This window comes from Agelaius phoeniceus, chromosome 28 (assembly GCF_051311805.1).
Source record: "Agelaius phoeniceus isolate bAgePho1 chromosome 28, bAgePho1.hap1, whole genome shotgun sequence".
In the NCBI taxonomy this organism is placed as follows: Eukaryota; Metazoa; Chordata; class Aves; order Passeriformes; family Icteridae; genus Agelaius; species Agelaius phoeniceus.
In genome coordinates, this window is record NC_135292.1 from 4,711,931 (window position 1) to 4,728,299 (window position 16,369).

The window sequence follows — 16,369 nt, forward strand, 5'->3', positions numbered from 1 at the left end:
CAAACACCTCTGAAATGGTGGGACTTTAGACATCTTTGGTCACTTTCATTCTCTAATAACACTGATGCTGTTAGTTCCAGAGTGCCCAGGATGCGTCTGGCAAGTCAGCTCTGGCAGGAAGAAGGCGGCTGCCAGGGGGCTGCTTGTGGCCTCTGACAGCCCCATTGCTCAGGGCTTGCCAGCGCCCCAGCCCCTCAGGCCCTGCCCCAGCGCGGCCAAGCTGCCCGGCAGCAGCGCCGCAGCCCCACAGCAGCTCCAGAGCAGCCCCAGGCAGAGGCACCTGGGAGCCCTCAGCAAGGCAGCCAGCAGCAGACGGGCAGGAGGGCACGGATGGCGCTTCCTGCCTGGCACAGGGCTTGTGGCCATCTCCAGGCAGCGCTCGGGCAGGGATCCCCGCAGCTCCGGCCCCTGCCCAGCCGCTCTGTGGGCAGCACAAAGGCTTCAGCAGAACCACCAAAGGCCAAGGGCCTTCTGGCCATTTCCCCTTGCCCACTGCACGCCTGGGCAGCTGGCTGAGCACAAGCACCCTTTATCCCCTCTGCCCCTAGGCCCTGCGCACCCTGGGCAGCACAAGAAAGATCCTGGCAGTCTGTGTATTAGAACACAGTCTATATTTACATGTAAAGGGAAAAAAAAAAAAAAGAAAAGAACATTCTTGTAGTAAAAGAAAATTCCTCCTGATTTATGTGGCCCCAGAAAAAAGAGCTTCTGGGATCAGCTCTCCACAGAGCTGCAGCAGGGTAGGCAGCCGAGCTGTGACACACGAGGCCGTGCCTTCCATGCCCTGCGCAGGTGATTTCGGAGCCACTGGAAGCTGGAGATTGGAGCCCGCTCTCCTGACTTGAGGATGCAGAGGGTTTGAATTGCCAGGCTTCCGACGGCGAGGCTGATGTCATTTGTTTTTTCTTCAAGGGCTGCAAGAGAGAGCAACAGAGCCACGGTCAGAGCCGGATCTGCGGGGAGCCGAGGAGAGCCCCCTGCAAGGGCCATGCCAGGCGGCTCTTGCCATGGCCAGGAGGGAGCAGGGAGCAAGGCGATCAGGCCGAAGCTGCGGGCCACCAATGGCCCCCGTGGCCCTGAAAGCTCAGTGTGCTCTGGCCACGGGAGCAGAGCCCTCCGCAGCCGGGGCAGGCCTTGCAGCTCCCCCCCGGCAGCCCCCGCTGCCAGCCCGCTGCCCTCACTCACCAGCGCAGATCAGCTGCAGCTCTCGCTGCTGCCCCCTCAGGCGCCGCCCGGCCATGCCTGTGAACACAGAGCCTGTCACGGCGGCAGCGGCACAGCTCCCTGCCAGCGGCGCTGCCGGCGCTGTGGCCACACGGGCTGCTGGCCCGGCAGGGCTCAGCCCGGCCCTTGGCGCACGCTGCCGCCCCAGGGCACGGCTGCCAGAGGGCGGCAGCAGCAATGCCCAGCCCAGGCGGGGCTCCACGGCGCCGGGCCCGGCTGGCGCTGCCGGGGCAGCAGGCGGGGCCGGGGCCGAGCTGCGGCGGGCCGGGCCGGGGAGGGAGCGCGGGCTCGTGGCTCACCCATGAAGCTGATGGCCGCCTCTCGCAGGGGCTCCTGTGGGCTCTGCAGGTAGCGCAGGGCCCGGCGCAGGTGCTCGGCCGCTCGGCTCCTGTCCTCTGCCAGCTGCAGAGAGCGGCAGGAGGGAAGGCTTGGCGCGGGCTCAGCCCCTGGGCCGGGCGCTGCCTGCGCCCGGCCCCGGCCTCCCCTGCCCGCACAGCCCTGAGGCGCGGCCAGCAGCCGCCGGCCAAGGGCTCCCGAGGGGAGGGGGCAGCGGGCCGGCTGCTGCCCGGGGAGCCGCGGTGCCGCCCCGCAGCCCCGCCGGGCCGGGGCTCCACGGGCACCCGGCTCGGGCCCTCGGGAGCCTGGAGAGGAGCCCGCGCGGCCTCTGGCTGCCGCAGCGGGCAGGGGCACAGCTGCCCGGCCCGCACACTGAGCGCCGCCCTCAGGGGCCTTCTCCAGCCTGAGGCTGGGCCTTGCAGGCCCTCCTTACCAGGCACTCGCTGAACTTGCACAGTTTCTGCTCCTTCACCAGCTTCTTGAGATCCCTCCTCTTCATCAACTTGAGCGCACAAAGCAGCGCTTCCCGAGAAGCCTGGAGAGCAGCAGGGACGCGGAGATGGCCCCACAGCCCAGGGCACGGCACCCGCGTCCCCGTGCCATGGCCTGCAGGAGGCTGCGATCCAGCAGGCGCAGGGCAGGAGGCAGCCGAGCCCCCTGCCAGGGGGACAGCAGCAGCCCACGAGTCCTCACCTCTGCCACACGCTGATTCTCATCATGGCAGTGGAAGAAGAGTGCAAGCAAGCTCTGTTGCACAAGGCTTTCCAAAGGGTTTTCTCTCTCTTCCAAATACTCCATCATGTCTCGGAAGAGTTTGATGGAGAGCAGCTGGACCTGGCTATTATCCTGTAGGAATAAAAAAAAGAAAAACTACCTCAGCATTGGCTCCTGCAGGCCCCCCTGGGCACAGGGCTGGAAATGCACAGGGCACACAGTTTCCAGGCAGCAGCCAGCGGCTGTGGCTGGGGGCACAGAGCCTTACGTGGTCAAAGAGTGGCAGGAGCGCCTCAGCCAGCTGCAGGGCAATGGGGGTTGACATCAGAATATGTGATTTGTGCAGGAATAGAAAGCTGAGTGTGATGAGGGTCATGCCAGCTATCTCTGCATCACTGTCGCACAGTAGGTCCATGAGGCTTTGGGTCAGGCTCCACATTCTTTGGGCCTGTGCGGAACACAAGTCTGTGAAAGGCCATCCTGCTGCCGCAGGGCCCAGAGGCCAAAGGCCTGTCCCGAAGCACGCGGGCAGCTGAACCGGGAGGCAGGAGAGCTGGGAGCAGCTGCCCCAGCGCCCCAAGGCCAGGCCAGGCCAAGTGACTGCGTTCCCAGCGCAGCTTCAGCCACCGCCCCCTTCTCAGCATTGAGGGATCATCAATGAGCTCCAGCAGGGCCCTGAGCGCCAGGCGACGCCTCTCCCTGCACTCGCTCTGCAGGTACCTTGAAGAGACCTTCACAACACTGGCACCACATTCACTGGCATCCAGGCACTGGAGGAGCTGAAAGGCACAGGCCAGTGATGGGGGAGCCGGCCGGCAGGAGCCCGGAGCCGCACAGGGCTGGGCCCAGGCAGCAGCAGCAGCAGCAGCAGCAGCAGCAGCAGCAGCAGCAGCAGCACAGGGCGCGGGCAGCGTCCCAGGCGGCTGCGGCTCCCAGGGGGCAGAGAGCTGGGAGGCAGCTCAGCCAGGCAGCGCTGCACACCCGGCTCACCTCCACAAGGAACGCCAGGGCGGGCAGATCCCAGTGTGGCTCCTGTGTGCTGAGCAGCCAGAGGAGGTGGAGTGCAATACTGGAAGCCAACCCAAGACAAGCATGGCGCATCTCCCTAGGAGGGCGAAAAAGGGTCCAGGAACCTGAGCAAATCTCTCCAAGGACAGGCTCGCAGAGCCTGCTGGTCTTTCACCACCGTCCTGCAAGGGGACCTGGGCCCTTTAGGAGGTGTCTCCTCCTGTGCTCTCTCCCCTCCCAGTCTTTTCCATTCTGCTTGGCCGACCCTCGGTGACAAGGCCCTGTGTCCCAGGGCCACGGGGACTGTGTGGGACAGCCCGGGCACAGGGCACAAATGCCGGGAGCAATGGGGAGAAGGGGAGTCTCACCTGGCCAGCAGACCCACGGCATAGTGGCGGGTGTCAGCACAGAGCAGCGTGTCCCAGCCACGCTTGCGTTCCACTGACAGCACCACCTCCTTGTACTGCTTTCGGCAGAGCAGGGACTTCAGGCTCTGCACTGCAAACCTGTGTGCACAGCAAAGGCCAGGTCACCCTGGCAGCACTGGCTCCTTGGCAGGCCACGTGGCAGGGACAGGAGGACTGGCATGGAGCACCTGTTGGGGCTGGTGGCAAGGCCGTGCTCTTGCAGGCATTCCTTCCAGAAGGCATCGACCTCCTCTGGCATCTCTTCTGTGCTGAAGAACACTTGGAAGAGCAGATGCACAAATAGCTGGGGGAAATACGACGTCACTACACGTGGCACATGGGGCTCCTGGAGCATCTTCCACATCACCACGGTTGCCTGCAAGGGACAAAGGCCCCCCCAAGACAGCGCTCAGTGCTCAGGTGTCCCTGGGGCAGGGCCCGAGCAGGGCAGGGAGAGGCCCGCAGAGACCTTGGCAGGGGGAGCACGGGGCCTGGTGGGCCTGAGGCTGCCCCTGGGCCAGGTTTCAGGCCAGCGCCTGAGGCAGGGAGATGCAGTGGGGGAAGGAGGATGGAGAGCTGCTGGAGAGGCGGCCTTGGGGCCAGCAAAGGCCACTTGCAGAAACTCACAGCCAGGCCAAAGACACCCGTTTTGTCCCCATCGGAGGTGCACGTGCTGCGCTCTGGCCAGCTGCCCAGCACATCCAGGAGGATCAGCAGCACTGGCTCTGCAGTCCTGGACGAGCACATGATGGTCTTCCACATGGAGATGGCAGCTCTGAGGGGTTAGAGCTCTGTCTCAGGGGGGTCTCAGACACAGCACCGTGGCCTGGGCATCCCTAGGGGCCCGGGCTGACCACTGGCCCTGCCTCTGCCCACTGGGCCTGGCCAGCAGCAGCCAGGCAGCCCAGCCCTGTGGGGACAGGCCCCTGAGGGACGGCAAGGGAGCATGGCAGCAGGCTCGGGGGCTGACGTGCCAGGGCTGGGAAAGGCAGCAGCCAGAGGGCCCTGGAACTCTCTGTTGCTCAGACACCTGGGCCAGGCGGTACAGGGTGATGGGCTGGGAAGGCCTGAGCCCTCTGGGCAGGTGGGCCCCATACCTGTCACAGGACGGGGCCGCACGCAGGAGCGTCACCACTGCCTCACCCGGGTGTGCTTTGGTGAGATTCAGCAGGGCCTTGTCCAGCCTGTGCTGGGCAGAATCATTGGCCAGGAGCCATCGGTGAATGGACCTCACCATGGCGGGCACCTGGAGAAGGCACGGGGAGACTTGGAAAGCTGCCAGAGGGAGCGATGTCCCCAGGGTCCCCAGAGAAGTGCTTCCCTTGCCAGCGCACTGCCATGGCCTCAAAGGCTCCCAGGGACCAGCAGGTGTGGCTGGGGAAGCCACAGGACTCATGGGGGAATTGAAGCATGGCCCCAGGCTGCTCACTTGTTCTGGCCTGGCAACACCCTTCTCCAGGAGCAAATCCAGCAGGGCGGCACTGGTCTCATGACTGAGGAGCTCTGAGAGAGCTCTGAGCCCAGTGCCCATGGTGCTGATCTCTTCCTGCCCAATGCTCCGGATAAAGTCGCAGACGAGCTGTAGGAGAAGGGCAAGAAGCCGGGGATGTTGCATGGAGTGCTGCACACACGGTGCTGGGCTGAGCAGGGACAGCAGGCCCAGCCCAGGTGGGGGTGGCTGCAGGTACCTGCGCTGTTCTGCGGAAGCGGCCACGGCTGGATTCCTGCTCTTGTGTGCGCTCCAGGGCTGCATCTGGCAAAGAGCGAGCGCAGCCAGAGCTGAGGGGCTGCGGGAGAGGCCGGAGAACAGAGCCCAGCCCTGCGCTGCCCAGGCAGGGAGAGCCCCGGGATGCCCCAGGGGATGGAGCACGGCCACTGCGGGGTGTCTGCCCGGCCCCTCTTCCTTCCTGTCCATGGGCATTTCCCCAGGGGATGGCATGGCATGGCATGGCATGGCATGGCATGGCATGGCGCCAATTGGCACAGGCTCCAGCCCTGCAGCCCAGCTCTGCCACTCACCCTCCTGCGGTGGATGGAACGGCACCACCTCTTCTGTCTCCTGTGCTGGGGCAGCTCCAGGGCCTTCTTCTTCCTCCTCCTCCTCCTCCTCCACCCAGGCCAGCTTGGGCACTCTCGGGGGTCTCTGCTCCATGGCTGTGCCTGGAGCTACTTGCAGGAGAGATGCCTTGGGAAAGCTCCGGGGCACCAAGGCCCACGCTCTGCCCTTGAGGGCAGCTGCAGAATAGAAGCCTCAGGAAGGCCACGGGTCAGCGAGTCCTGTGCTCTGGCCTCGAGCTCAGCTGCAGGAACAGCGCCGCGGAGAAGCTCCGGGTCAGACGGGAGCGAGTGCGCTGTGCGGGGGCTCCTCACGGCACCGCTCTGTCCCGTTGTGCCCCGTTGCGTGTTGCCAGCAGCCGGGCAAGCTTCTATTTCCCACGTGTCACAAAGGGGCCTTGGACACCGGCTTCCGTTCCATGGCACGGTGACCGTGCTGCAGCGTGCCACCCAGGGCCCTTGCACACACTGCCTTCTGCCCCGGGGCCGCCCCCGGCCCAGCCAAAGTGGCCCAGCTTGGAAGGAATCCCTGGCCCCAGGTGTCTGAGACAGCCCGCACAGGATCTTTAGGAAGGGCTCAAAGCATCAGCAAACGCTGCCTGGCTCTGCGGGCTCAGTCCTATCCCCATATCTTTCCCCGAGAGCATTTGAATTTCTAAATGAGAATCATGTGAAGGGAGGGGATTGACATTTTCCATTTCAGAGAAGGCTTCTGCCTTCCTTAGCAGACACCTCTCTTTTCAAACCAAGACAATTGTTTATCATCTTGCAGATCCGCACTTGCTGGGCAGCCCCGTTTTACACCCAGGGCCTGGAGAACCATTCCCAGCAACTGGGAAAATCCTAGCTGCTCCATCCACCCAGAGATGAGGTCTCCAAATTTGCCCCGAAAGTGGGTCCAGCTTTTAGAGGCAAAAATAGCAAGTCCCAGTGACTTGATGATAGTTTTAGCCCAGAAAGCCCTGCAGCTGATGGCACACTTGACAATCAGCAGGGGACACAGCTAGGCCAAAGCCCAGAGCTCTGCCGGGAGCCTTTCTCCTCAAATACCCTTCAAACAAACCTCCATGCAAGTCAGTTGGGAAAGTTTCTTCAAATGATCCATTTCTGGCACTACAGAACTGCACAGGGTTCTGTGGAAGATTCTAAAGCAGCTGCTCTGGAGTCCAAGAGCCAGCACTAAGAGTCCTTGACACCTATTTGTAAGCTAAATCACACTTTGGGCGATTTGAAGGAGTTTGGAAGGAGCTAGAGAGCGGACTGGTGAGTTTTTCAGATGATGCCATTGCTTTTTCTTCTCCATAGACAGGAAGGGTGAGTTTGGCTCACAACTGCACCGCATGGCTCACAGGGCCGCAAGACTTGTAGTTACAAGAGCTTTGAAGGATTTCTTGGTCAAGAAGACACGGCCAACAAGGATATTTATGTTTTGGAGCCAATCCTTCAGTATTTCGTCTTACGGACTCATGCTCTCGGGGTCTCTGGCTGGTCAGAGTGAGCCCGAGATAAGTTCCAAAGTCTCTTTTCCCAGCCCGGCGCTCGAAGAAGGAGTCAGAGCTCTTCATTTCTGGCTCTCAAGGTTGTTTCTTGGATCTTATCTATAAAATTCTTTCTCCTGTCCTGCCTAGGTCCTCTCAGCAACACAGTCTAAGGCACTCTGCCTGCCCCAGGGCAGCGATATCTTTTTATCCTAAAAACTACCTGTACGATATTTACAATGACTTTCCAATACCTATCACCTATGTTAGACTGTGAGCTTCTACTCTAAACCAAACTGAAAGTGCCAACATCACAGCAGAAGATGGAGGCCAAGAAGAAGGAGAAAGGATGGACAAGCCCAGATTACACCATCTTGGCCCCTGAGGCCCCATTCTAGAAACCCCCAAAAATCTATTTTCCACCCTGGGATAAATTCACTATCATTCTACTGAAACTGTCATGGCTCGCAATTCTTCATGTAAGGTTGTTTTTTCCAAGGGCTAAATCAAAGGCACAGGGGTCTTGGGCTCTGTGCCAGGGTCTCTGAGCCCCCTGGGCAGGGGCTCGAGTCCTCCAGGGCAGCCAGAGGAATTTCCTGCGTTCTGACAAGTAGCCCTGTTGTAGTCCCTGCGTACAAGAGTTTACTTGATCCCTTTGATGCCAGAGAGCACCAAGAACTTGAACCTTACTGGAGTCCAGCACTGCTTGCCTGTCATGGAGAAGAGGGAAAAGTTGAAGAACCTGGGCGGTGGTTGAGCCCAATTGGCATTTTTCCATTTCTGATTTCCTCCCAGCTTTTGCAGCAGGGCAACAACCCCATCACTGCAAAGCACTACCTTTTGCAAGGCACACACTGACCTTCCACCAAGGTGGAAGCTCAGGGCTCTTGAAGGGGCTGCTGCAGTTGGCAACAGGAGCTGTTGTTGAATTTTTCACGTTGCTTAACCCCCCCTGCCAAATGCCATCAAGCGGTTGAGGAAGGAGAAAAAAGATTACCCTGGAGGAAGGGAGGCCAAGAGCTTGGAAAAGGAGGAAAGAAACGCTCTGATGATGAAAATGACAAAAAAACCCAATTTATTTCTGACAGCAAATGAACACCGGCTGCCCTCCAGCCCTCCCAGCCTGGCAGGCCGAGCGGTGCCGTTCCCATGGCATGAGGTGCTGGCAGCCTGCGGAGAGAAACCAGAGAGCCACGGTCAGTGGCAGCAGGCTCCTGTCCCCCTGTCCCGCCAGGGCCTGTGCCCGGGCCAGGCTGCTGGCTGTGCTCAGAGCCCAAACCTCCCGACCCATTCTCTGTTTTTAGAGAAGGGCAGCGGGGCAGGCCACGTTCCACCTCCTCTGCTTAATCCCGGCACAGCAACCTCCTCAGCAGCTGCAAGGGCAGGATGCCCGTGTGCCCGCTGCCGCCTGCCCGGAGCCCTTCTGCCAGCCGAGCTGTGGAGCCGGGTGCCCACCTCTGCAGAGCTGCTGCCAGGAGAGGAGCCGATCCCAAACCAGGTCCTCGTCCTTCTGGAAGGGGCTGTCCCTGCAGACCGTGGCCCCTGGGGCAGCGCTGGCACTGGACGCGCTCCACGGACGCTGCAGGCGCTTCCCCGTCCGGTCTAGGCACTAGGTGTAATCCTCCTGGGAAAAACAAAGAACAATTGCACGAAAGTCAATTCAAAACAAGACCTGAAAACAAGAAAAAGCACAAAGCCTGTCACCGTTTCATGGGCCTGAGGAGGGTCTGACCACTCCATGTGAGAATTAAACCTGTCCACGGGCAGGGAAAATCCCCACCTTTCCCGCCCATAAACGCACCCCTTCCTCAAGGGCCTGCAGAGCAGACCAGCTGGGGCACGGCTTCGGAACCCGTCCCCCTCTGCCGCCCCATCCACATGGATGGATGCTTTTGTCAGGCTGGCTGCCCCCGCCTCAGCCCGTGCCAGGCTGGCTGGCAGAAGCTGTCAGCAAGGCCAGGAGCCGGCTCCCCTTCCACAACATCCATCCCCTGTCCTGCCAAAAAGCTGCTCGGCGGCTGGCGGAAAAATTAATATTCCCCAGCGCCGCCGAGCGGGGAACCTCCGGCACGTGGCCAGACCGAGCCCTGCCGTGCCTGGGAGCATCAGCATCCCCCCGCCCCTGCGCCGGCTGGGGACTCATCTTGATTCCATCAGGGCGCAGAGCGTGTCCTCCAGGCAGGGGCCGCAGCCAAAGCCAATCGGCTCTGCCCCGCCAGCGGCCAGCTCCAGGATGGTGTTCCCAGCTCCACGTCGTGCTCCAGAAGAACGCGCCAGCTGTGCCCCGGCTTGCGGGGACATCACGATGCCATTGAGCTGCAGGGGGATGTTTCCCCTGTCCCAGTCCGTGGCACCTTCACCGCACTGCCACCACTTCTCCAATGGGACGGGCAGCACGGAGCCGCTGCCTCCACAGCTCGCGGGGACCAGCGGAAGCAGCATCTCCTCGGCTGCGCTCTCTCCTCCGCACCGCGGCCGCAGGGAAACGCTCCGGGGTTTTCTTCCAGCGCCACGAGACGCGTGCCGCTGCTGCTTGCTGGGCTCCTGGATCCTACTGAGCACAGGGAGGCATCTCTGCTGTCTCCTGGGCCAGGCAGGGCTCCTGCAGCCAAGAATGCTCAAAAAGGTCCTCCAGTGCTGGCCTGTCTGTGGGCTCCATGCATAAACACCACCTGATGAGGTGCTGGCACTCTGCACAGAGAAACCAGAAACCGCCACTCAGCGGGACAAGGCTCCTGTCCGTGCTCTCCCACATTCCACAGTGCCCAGGCCACACCAGGAGTGCTCAGAGCTGCATCCAAAAGCTTCCTATCGATCCTCTCTTGCAGAGGACACCAGCACAGAGGCACAGGTGCCACCTCCTCCAGCTAAGCCCAGGAGATCCACCTCCTCACCAGCTGCAAGAGCAGGACGCTTATGTGCCAGCCGCCCCTCCCAACCCCGTTTGTTCTTCCCCTCGTGCCTTGAAGGCGCATCCCCACCTTGAGACACCCGGGACAGGAAGAAGAGCTGGCCCCAGACGATGTCCTCGTTGCTGTGGAAAGGAAGGTGCCCTCAGAGCAGCTCATAGAGCAGGATGCCCAGGGACCAGATGGTGGCTGGCTGGCCATGGTAGCAGCCAAAGAGGATCCACTCCGGTGGGCTGTACTCCGGCGTTCCTATGGGACACGGGCGCAGCTCATCAGGCCCATGCTGCTCCCTCCCTCCCAGCCAGCTCCCGTTCCACAACAGCCAGGGCCTGCCCTGCCAAAAAGCAACTTGGCTGCAGCTGGCTGAAGATGGATTCCCCCTCCTTCCTTCCCTCCTTCTTTTCCTCCCTCTTCCCCCTCTGCCAGCCAAGGGGGGAACTCCGCTGCCCGGCTGGGCCCCGTCTTGGGCTCACCTGACATCCGGGTGTAGAACGTGTCCTGGAGGATCGTGCCGCAGCCGAAGTCGATGAGCTTTGCCTCGCCTGTGGCCAGGTCGACGAGGACGTTCTCGGCCTTGATGTGGCGGTGCAGGACGCCGCGGCTGCTGCAGTGCCCCATGGCCTCCAGCACCTGGCGGAACAGCCCCCGCGCCACGGGCTCCGTCAGGAACCGCCGCTCGTGCAGGAAGTACCAGAGGTGCTGACAGCGCTGCGGACGCTCCATGAGCAGCGCGAAGCCCTCGGGCACCTCAAACCAGTCCAAGAGCCTCACGACGCCGGGGAAGCCAGGCCGTGACACCATCCACAGCAGCGCCAGCTCCAGGGGCACAAGGGCGCCCTTGCACTGCGGGGGGACCGCGATGCCGTCAGCGGGGCCGATGCTGAGCCGCGCCTTGGGCAGCCCCTGCCCGGCCCCGCCGCGGCTCGCCATGGCCCGGCCCGGGGCGCTGCGCGGCCCCCGCTCACTCCACGCTCGCTGCCCTCGCAGTGTTCCGGCTGCCGCCCTGCCGGGCCTCGCCTCAGCCCCGCCCGGCACGCCCCGCCGGCTCCTCCCGCTGGCCCCGCTCACTCCCCAGCCGCGCCCACTCCGACATGCGCTCCCGGACACTCGCTTGATGGCCGCCTGCGAGCCAAGGCCAGCGGCGGGCTGAGCTCATCGCCCGCCGCCCGCCGCCGCCCTCCGAGCCGGCCCCGTCTCTTCCCGGGGCGCCTTCGGTGAGGCGGGGACCGGAGTAAACGCTGCCGCAGCCGCCGCTGCCCAGCAGCGGGCCCTGCCGCTAGAGCTGCTCTAGGGGAGGCGTCTCCGCCTGTGCGGGCGGCACCGCGCTGCCGCTCTTCTGCCCGGGGCACCCGCCCGCCCGGCGCGCTGCTGCTTGCCGAACCGCCCCAGGCTGCAGCGGCTCGGGGCCGGCGGCCGAGCTGGCGAGCGGCGGAGCTCGGAGCGGGGCAGCTGCCGGCCACGCTGTCAGCCACGGGGCGGGAGCCGGGCGGCAGCGGGGCGGCTGCGGGCGGAACCGCAGCAGGGGCTTCGTTCGGGGCCGGGGCCTCGGCCGGGGCTGGGCCAGAGCCCACGCCAGGCGCAGCCAAAAGCCCGCGCTGCTCCGCCAGCACCAGAGCGAGCGGCTCTTCCAGCGGCGCCACAGCCAGGACGGAGAGAGCCCGGCCGAGGCGGAACCACGGCGGGCCGGGCAGGGGCGGGCACGGGGCGGCCCCGCCGAGGGGCGCCTTGCGGGGCACAGCATCAGCCGGGCTGGGAGAGGCGGAACACGGACGGGACAGGACGGAACGGGACGGGAGTAGAGTGAGTGTGAGAGGGAGAAGGGGATGGGGAGTGAGTGAAAAGTCGAGTGGAAAACCAATCAAGAGAAGCGCTGCTGCTGCTGCTGCTGCTGCTGCTGCTGCTGCGGAGCCGCCGGAGCTCGCGGCCGTTCCTCCGTTGCCCCCGCGAACCCAACGGAGGAGCCGCCGCGCGCCCCAAGGAACGAAAGAGAGAAACAAACAAATCACACCCCAAAGTCATTCCTATTAGAGAAGTAACCAAAGAAAACAATGTAGCAATAACGAAGACTGTTGGCTTCTGGCTTCTTTCTTCTTTGCACGAGACCAAGCATTTCATGGGGAACAATTGCCTCTTGTGACAATTTTGCCAGAGTGGACAGGAGCAGAGCATTTACTTTTCAAGTAGAAAAGGGAAATCGTGTCAGTAATGTCATCTCTTTTCATCCTCTGTTGACACAGTTGCAGGCTGCCAAAAGACATGGTCTGTAGTGTGGAACATGGGGCCAAGTTTCTTTTTCTGCCAGAGGATGAGGAGGGGAAGTATCCCAGAATCATGGAGTCGTGGCATGGTTTGGCTTGGAAGGGATCTGGAAAATCCCATGGCTGCAACCCCCCTGCTGTGGCTGGGGACCCCTTGCACTGGCCCGGCTTGTCTAGAGCTCCATGCAGCCTGGCTTGAACACTGTCAGGGACGGGACATGCCCACCTTCTCTGGGCAACCTGTTCCAGGAGAGCCTTTTTTCTGAATCCCTTACCTAAACCTAATCTCTCTCCATTTGGATCCATGCTTCCTTGTCCTGTCCTTGCCTGGCCTCGTACAAAGTCCCTGTCCAGCTTTCTTGTGTGTTGCCCTCAGGTACTGGAAGGCCACAGCTGGATCAAGGCTGGGTCTCTTTCCCAGGCTGAAGAAGCCGAGCTGTGTCAGCCTTTCCTTGCAGGAGAGGAGCTGCAGCCCCGGCACCATCTGGGTGTCCCTGCTGGGCCCCTGCTGCAGCGTGTCCACGTCCTTGCCGTCCGTGCCGGGGAGCCCGGCAGAGGCGGAGGCAGCGCTGCAGGTGCAGGGTCAGCGGCGGGGAGGAGACCCGGCCCTGGCAGCGGCTCCGGGAGCAGCGATTGGCGCTGGGCCGCCCGCACTGCAGAGAGCCGGGGCCCTTGTGCCTGCCCTTGTGCCCAGGGCGCCTTTCCCCGCCGCCCGCCCGCCCGCCCGCTCGGGGGAAATGCCCCCTGTGCCGCCCCTCAGGGCCGCCCCTCGCCGCTGCCCCGGGCGCTCCCGGCGCCGCCTGGAGGGGCCCAGGCCTCGGCCTCACCCTGCTCAGCCCGAGGCCTGGAAAAGCAGATTCAAACACCCACCCAGAAAGTGCCCCAGGATGCCAAGGTCAATCTTTTGTCACCAGCACGGCTTTGCTATCAGAGTCTGGACGGGAGTAGAAAATCACCAGGGGAAAAGAGCATGAACAAGTTCTGCCTTGGCAGTACCTCATGCTGTGGGGTACCAGTTGTTGGTTTCACTGGCTCTGGATTGAAGGCACTTGAGACAGTAATTCATGTTCAGACTCAAGTGTTTATTATTTCTTATCGGTAAAACAGCCTCATTACTGGGAGTTCAGCAGCTTTTCATTAGAAGGCACAAAATGGCCAACAATCTCTTGTTCCAAGGTCTTTTAAGACTAAACTATCCAATTAGGAACTGACACCTAGATTATTTTCCCTTTTAACCTAATAACTGATCCCAAAGAGCCTGCAATGTGGAATTTCTGCCCAAATACAAAAAGCCACCCAAACCCATGAAGAAGAAGGAAGAAGCATGAAGAAAAAACCCAGGACGAAACACTGTGCCCTCCATTTTGCTTCCATCCACAACATACTAAAAATCCCAAAACCTCAATTTCTCAGAGTCAGAGTGAACCAAAGCCCAAAAACTGGAGGTGATAAAAATGGACTAAAGCCACAACCAAGGAATCTGCATCGCCCTGAAATACCTTTCCCCTTACATCAGCCTGGTGCATATTCATAGAGCCTCATGCATATCCATAAACTACTTTACATATTCCAGGAATGATTTTACATGGCCCCTCCTTGGGTCTGCCTTTTCAGAGCATGTGTGTTTCTTGGCTGTGGTTTTGGCTCCTTCTCTTTATCACCTCCAGTTTTTGGGCCTTGGTGCACTCTGCCTTCAGACGGGGAGTGCTGATAGTTGGCAGATCTGTACAGGTGTCCTCATCCTGGGTGCATTGGATGTTATCCCATCCAAGCAGGCAGTTTAACACAAGCAGCTATTTCACTGAGCTTAATTAACAACAGAAATAAAAACTTATAACAAAGTTACTTTCAGAAACAGTCCCAGCCCATATTTGATCCCAGTCCAATTGATCCCAGTCTGTGTGGTCCTGATCCATATGGTCCCAGCCTGTGCAGCCCCAATCCAAAAGATCCCAGCCCATATTTGATCCCAGCCCATATTTGATCCCAGTCCATATTTGATCCCAGTCTGTGGGGTCCTGCACACACTCCCAGGGTCTGGAATTCCAGTTCCCAGCCAGGAAAAAATGTTCCTGCCCTTGAACTTCCTTCCTATCCCCTCAACAAATTGCAATAAAATTATAAACAAAGAAATAATAATTGAAATTAAATAAATTATAATAAAAAAAATCTCAACTCTTCTTTACAATACTCCAACTATGATTTAATAACTTTAATAACATCCTTAAGTACTCTTGAAAAATTAAAATTATTTTTAAAACATTAATTGTGTGCGGGTGGTTTTATTTTGATATTGGTTTTTGGATTGTTTGGGTTAGATGATTTAAAACATGGGATTTTTATAGGAATTGAATCAGCTGAGAAGGTGGCACTCTGCAAACAGAATTGACTGAAAATAAATGGGACAGAAATCAGTAACTCTGAAAGTTTTATTTGCTATCAAATACATCCCACACAATCCCCATCCCATTGCTCCAAATTGGGATCCCACTTCTCCCAATCTCCTTCCAACCCCATCTCACCCTGGTGGGTGTGGAATGGATTGAGTTTGGCATGGGATTGAGTTTTTTTTAGGAGGGAACAAGGAATTTAAGGTAGGATTGAGCCTTTTTGGGTTAAAGTTCAGTTATGTTCAGTGGGATTTGAGTGGTTTTGAGGGGACAGATCCATCCCTCTTGGCTTTTGGAGTAGAGAGAGATGGAGAAGAGAAAAAAATTCAGGCCAAACCAAAGGACAAGCAGCCAGGAGTGTTCCCAACATGGATCACATGGAATGTGAGTGACCAGGGCTGTGCCCAAAGTGCCTCCTCCAGTGGGGGATGGAGCTGCAGCAGCGCACGAAGCTCTTCCCGCACTCGGGGCACTCGCAGGGCTTCCCTTACCGGTGCCTCCGTTGGTGTTGAGTCAAGTGAGAGCTGCTGGAGAAGCTCTTCCCACACTGGGGACACTCGTAGGGCCTCTCCCCTGTGTGGATGCGCCGGTGGGTGATGAGGTGGGAGTTGAGCTTGAATCCCTTCCCACAGTCGGGGCATTGGAATGGCCTCTCCTCTGTGTGAATCCAATAGTGCTGGAGGAGCCTGGAGCTGGTCAGAAACCTCTTCCTGCATTTATCACACTCGTAGGGCCTCTCCCCTGTGTGGATGCGCTGGTGGGTGACGAGGGTGGAGTTGTTCTTGAATCCCTTCCCACAGTCGGGGCATTGGAAGGGCCTCTCCTCTGTGTGAATCCGATAGTGCTGGAAGAGACTGGAGCTGGTCGGAAACCTCTTCCCACACTTGGAGCACTCATAGGGTCTCTCCCCAGTGTGGGTCCTCTGGTGGCTGATAAGGTGGGAGCTCCTCCTGAAGCTCTTCCCACACTCCCCACACTCGTAGGGCCTCTCCCCAGTGTGGGTCCTCTGGTGGCTGATCAGGTGGGAGCTCCTCCTGAAGCTCTTCCCACACTCCCCACACTCATAGGGCCTCTCCCCCGTGTGGGACCTCTGGTGCCTGATCAGGCTGGAGCTCTCTCTGAAGCTTTTCCCACACTCCCCACACTCGTAGGGCCGTTCCCCAGTGTGGATCCTCTGGTGCCTGATCAGGTGGCAGTTCCACCTGAAGCTCTTCCCACACTCCATGCATGTGTGGGGCTTCTCCCCATCATGGAGCTGCTCATGGAGCACCAGCTCCGAGCTCTGCCTCCATCTCCGGCCGCCTTCCCGGCCCAGGCTGGCTCTTTCCCCCTCACATCCCCGCCATCTGCGTTTGCAGCCCCTCCTCATGCGGCATCTCCGGGCCTTTTCCTCCCCGTTGGCTTCCTGCGCTGTGGAGCCGCTCAAAACGGCCTCTGCCACCAGGTTCTGCCGCGGGCATTTGTCCTCCCTGCTCTCCATGCTCAGCTCCTGCTCTGGGCGAGGAAGGACAAGGACAGCATGGGATTTGCCTCCGTGCCACAGGCAACGGCAACGAGATCCCCCCAGGGCTGTGCTGCAGCCGGGGGCCG

The 16,369-nt window shown here is 60.3% G+C and overlaps 2 protein-coding genes across 2 annotated transcripts in view; both read right to left on the reverse strand.

Annotated features, from left to right (window-relative positions):
* Window positions 1-16,369, reverse strand: part of LOC143696082 (uncharacterized) — a 164,561-nt gene that overhangs the window by 148,018 nt on the left and 174 nt on the right. The window lies entirely within an intron of this gene.
* Window positions 15,058-16,259, reverse strand: LOC143696110 (uncharacterized). Its single transcript, XM_077191312.1, has one exon. The coding sequence runs from the start codon at window positions 16,257-16,259 to the stop codon at window positions 15,267-15,269; it is 993 nt and encodes a 330-aa protein (XP_077047427.1). The 3' UTR covers window positions 15,058-15,266.

What these genes read in the sequence shown, in the direction of transcription:
- LOC143696110 (XM_077191312.1), bottom strand. Translation starts at nt 16,259, where the DNA reads ATGGAGAGCAGGGAGGACAAATGCCCGCGGCAGAACCTGGTGGCAGAG.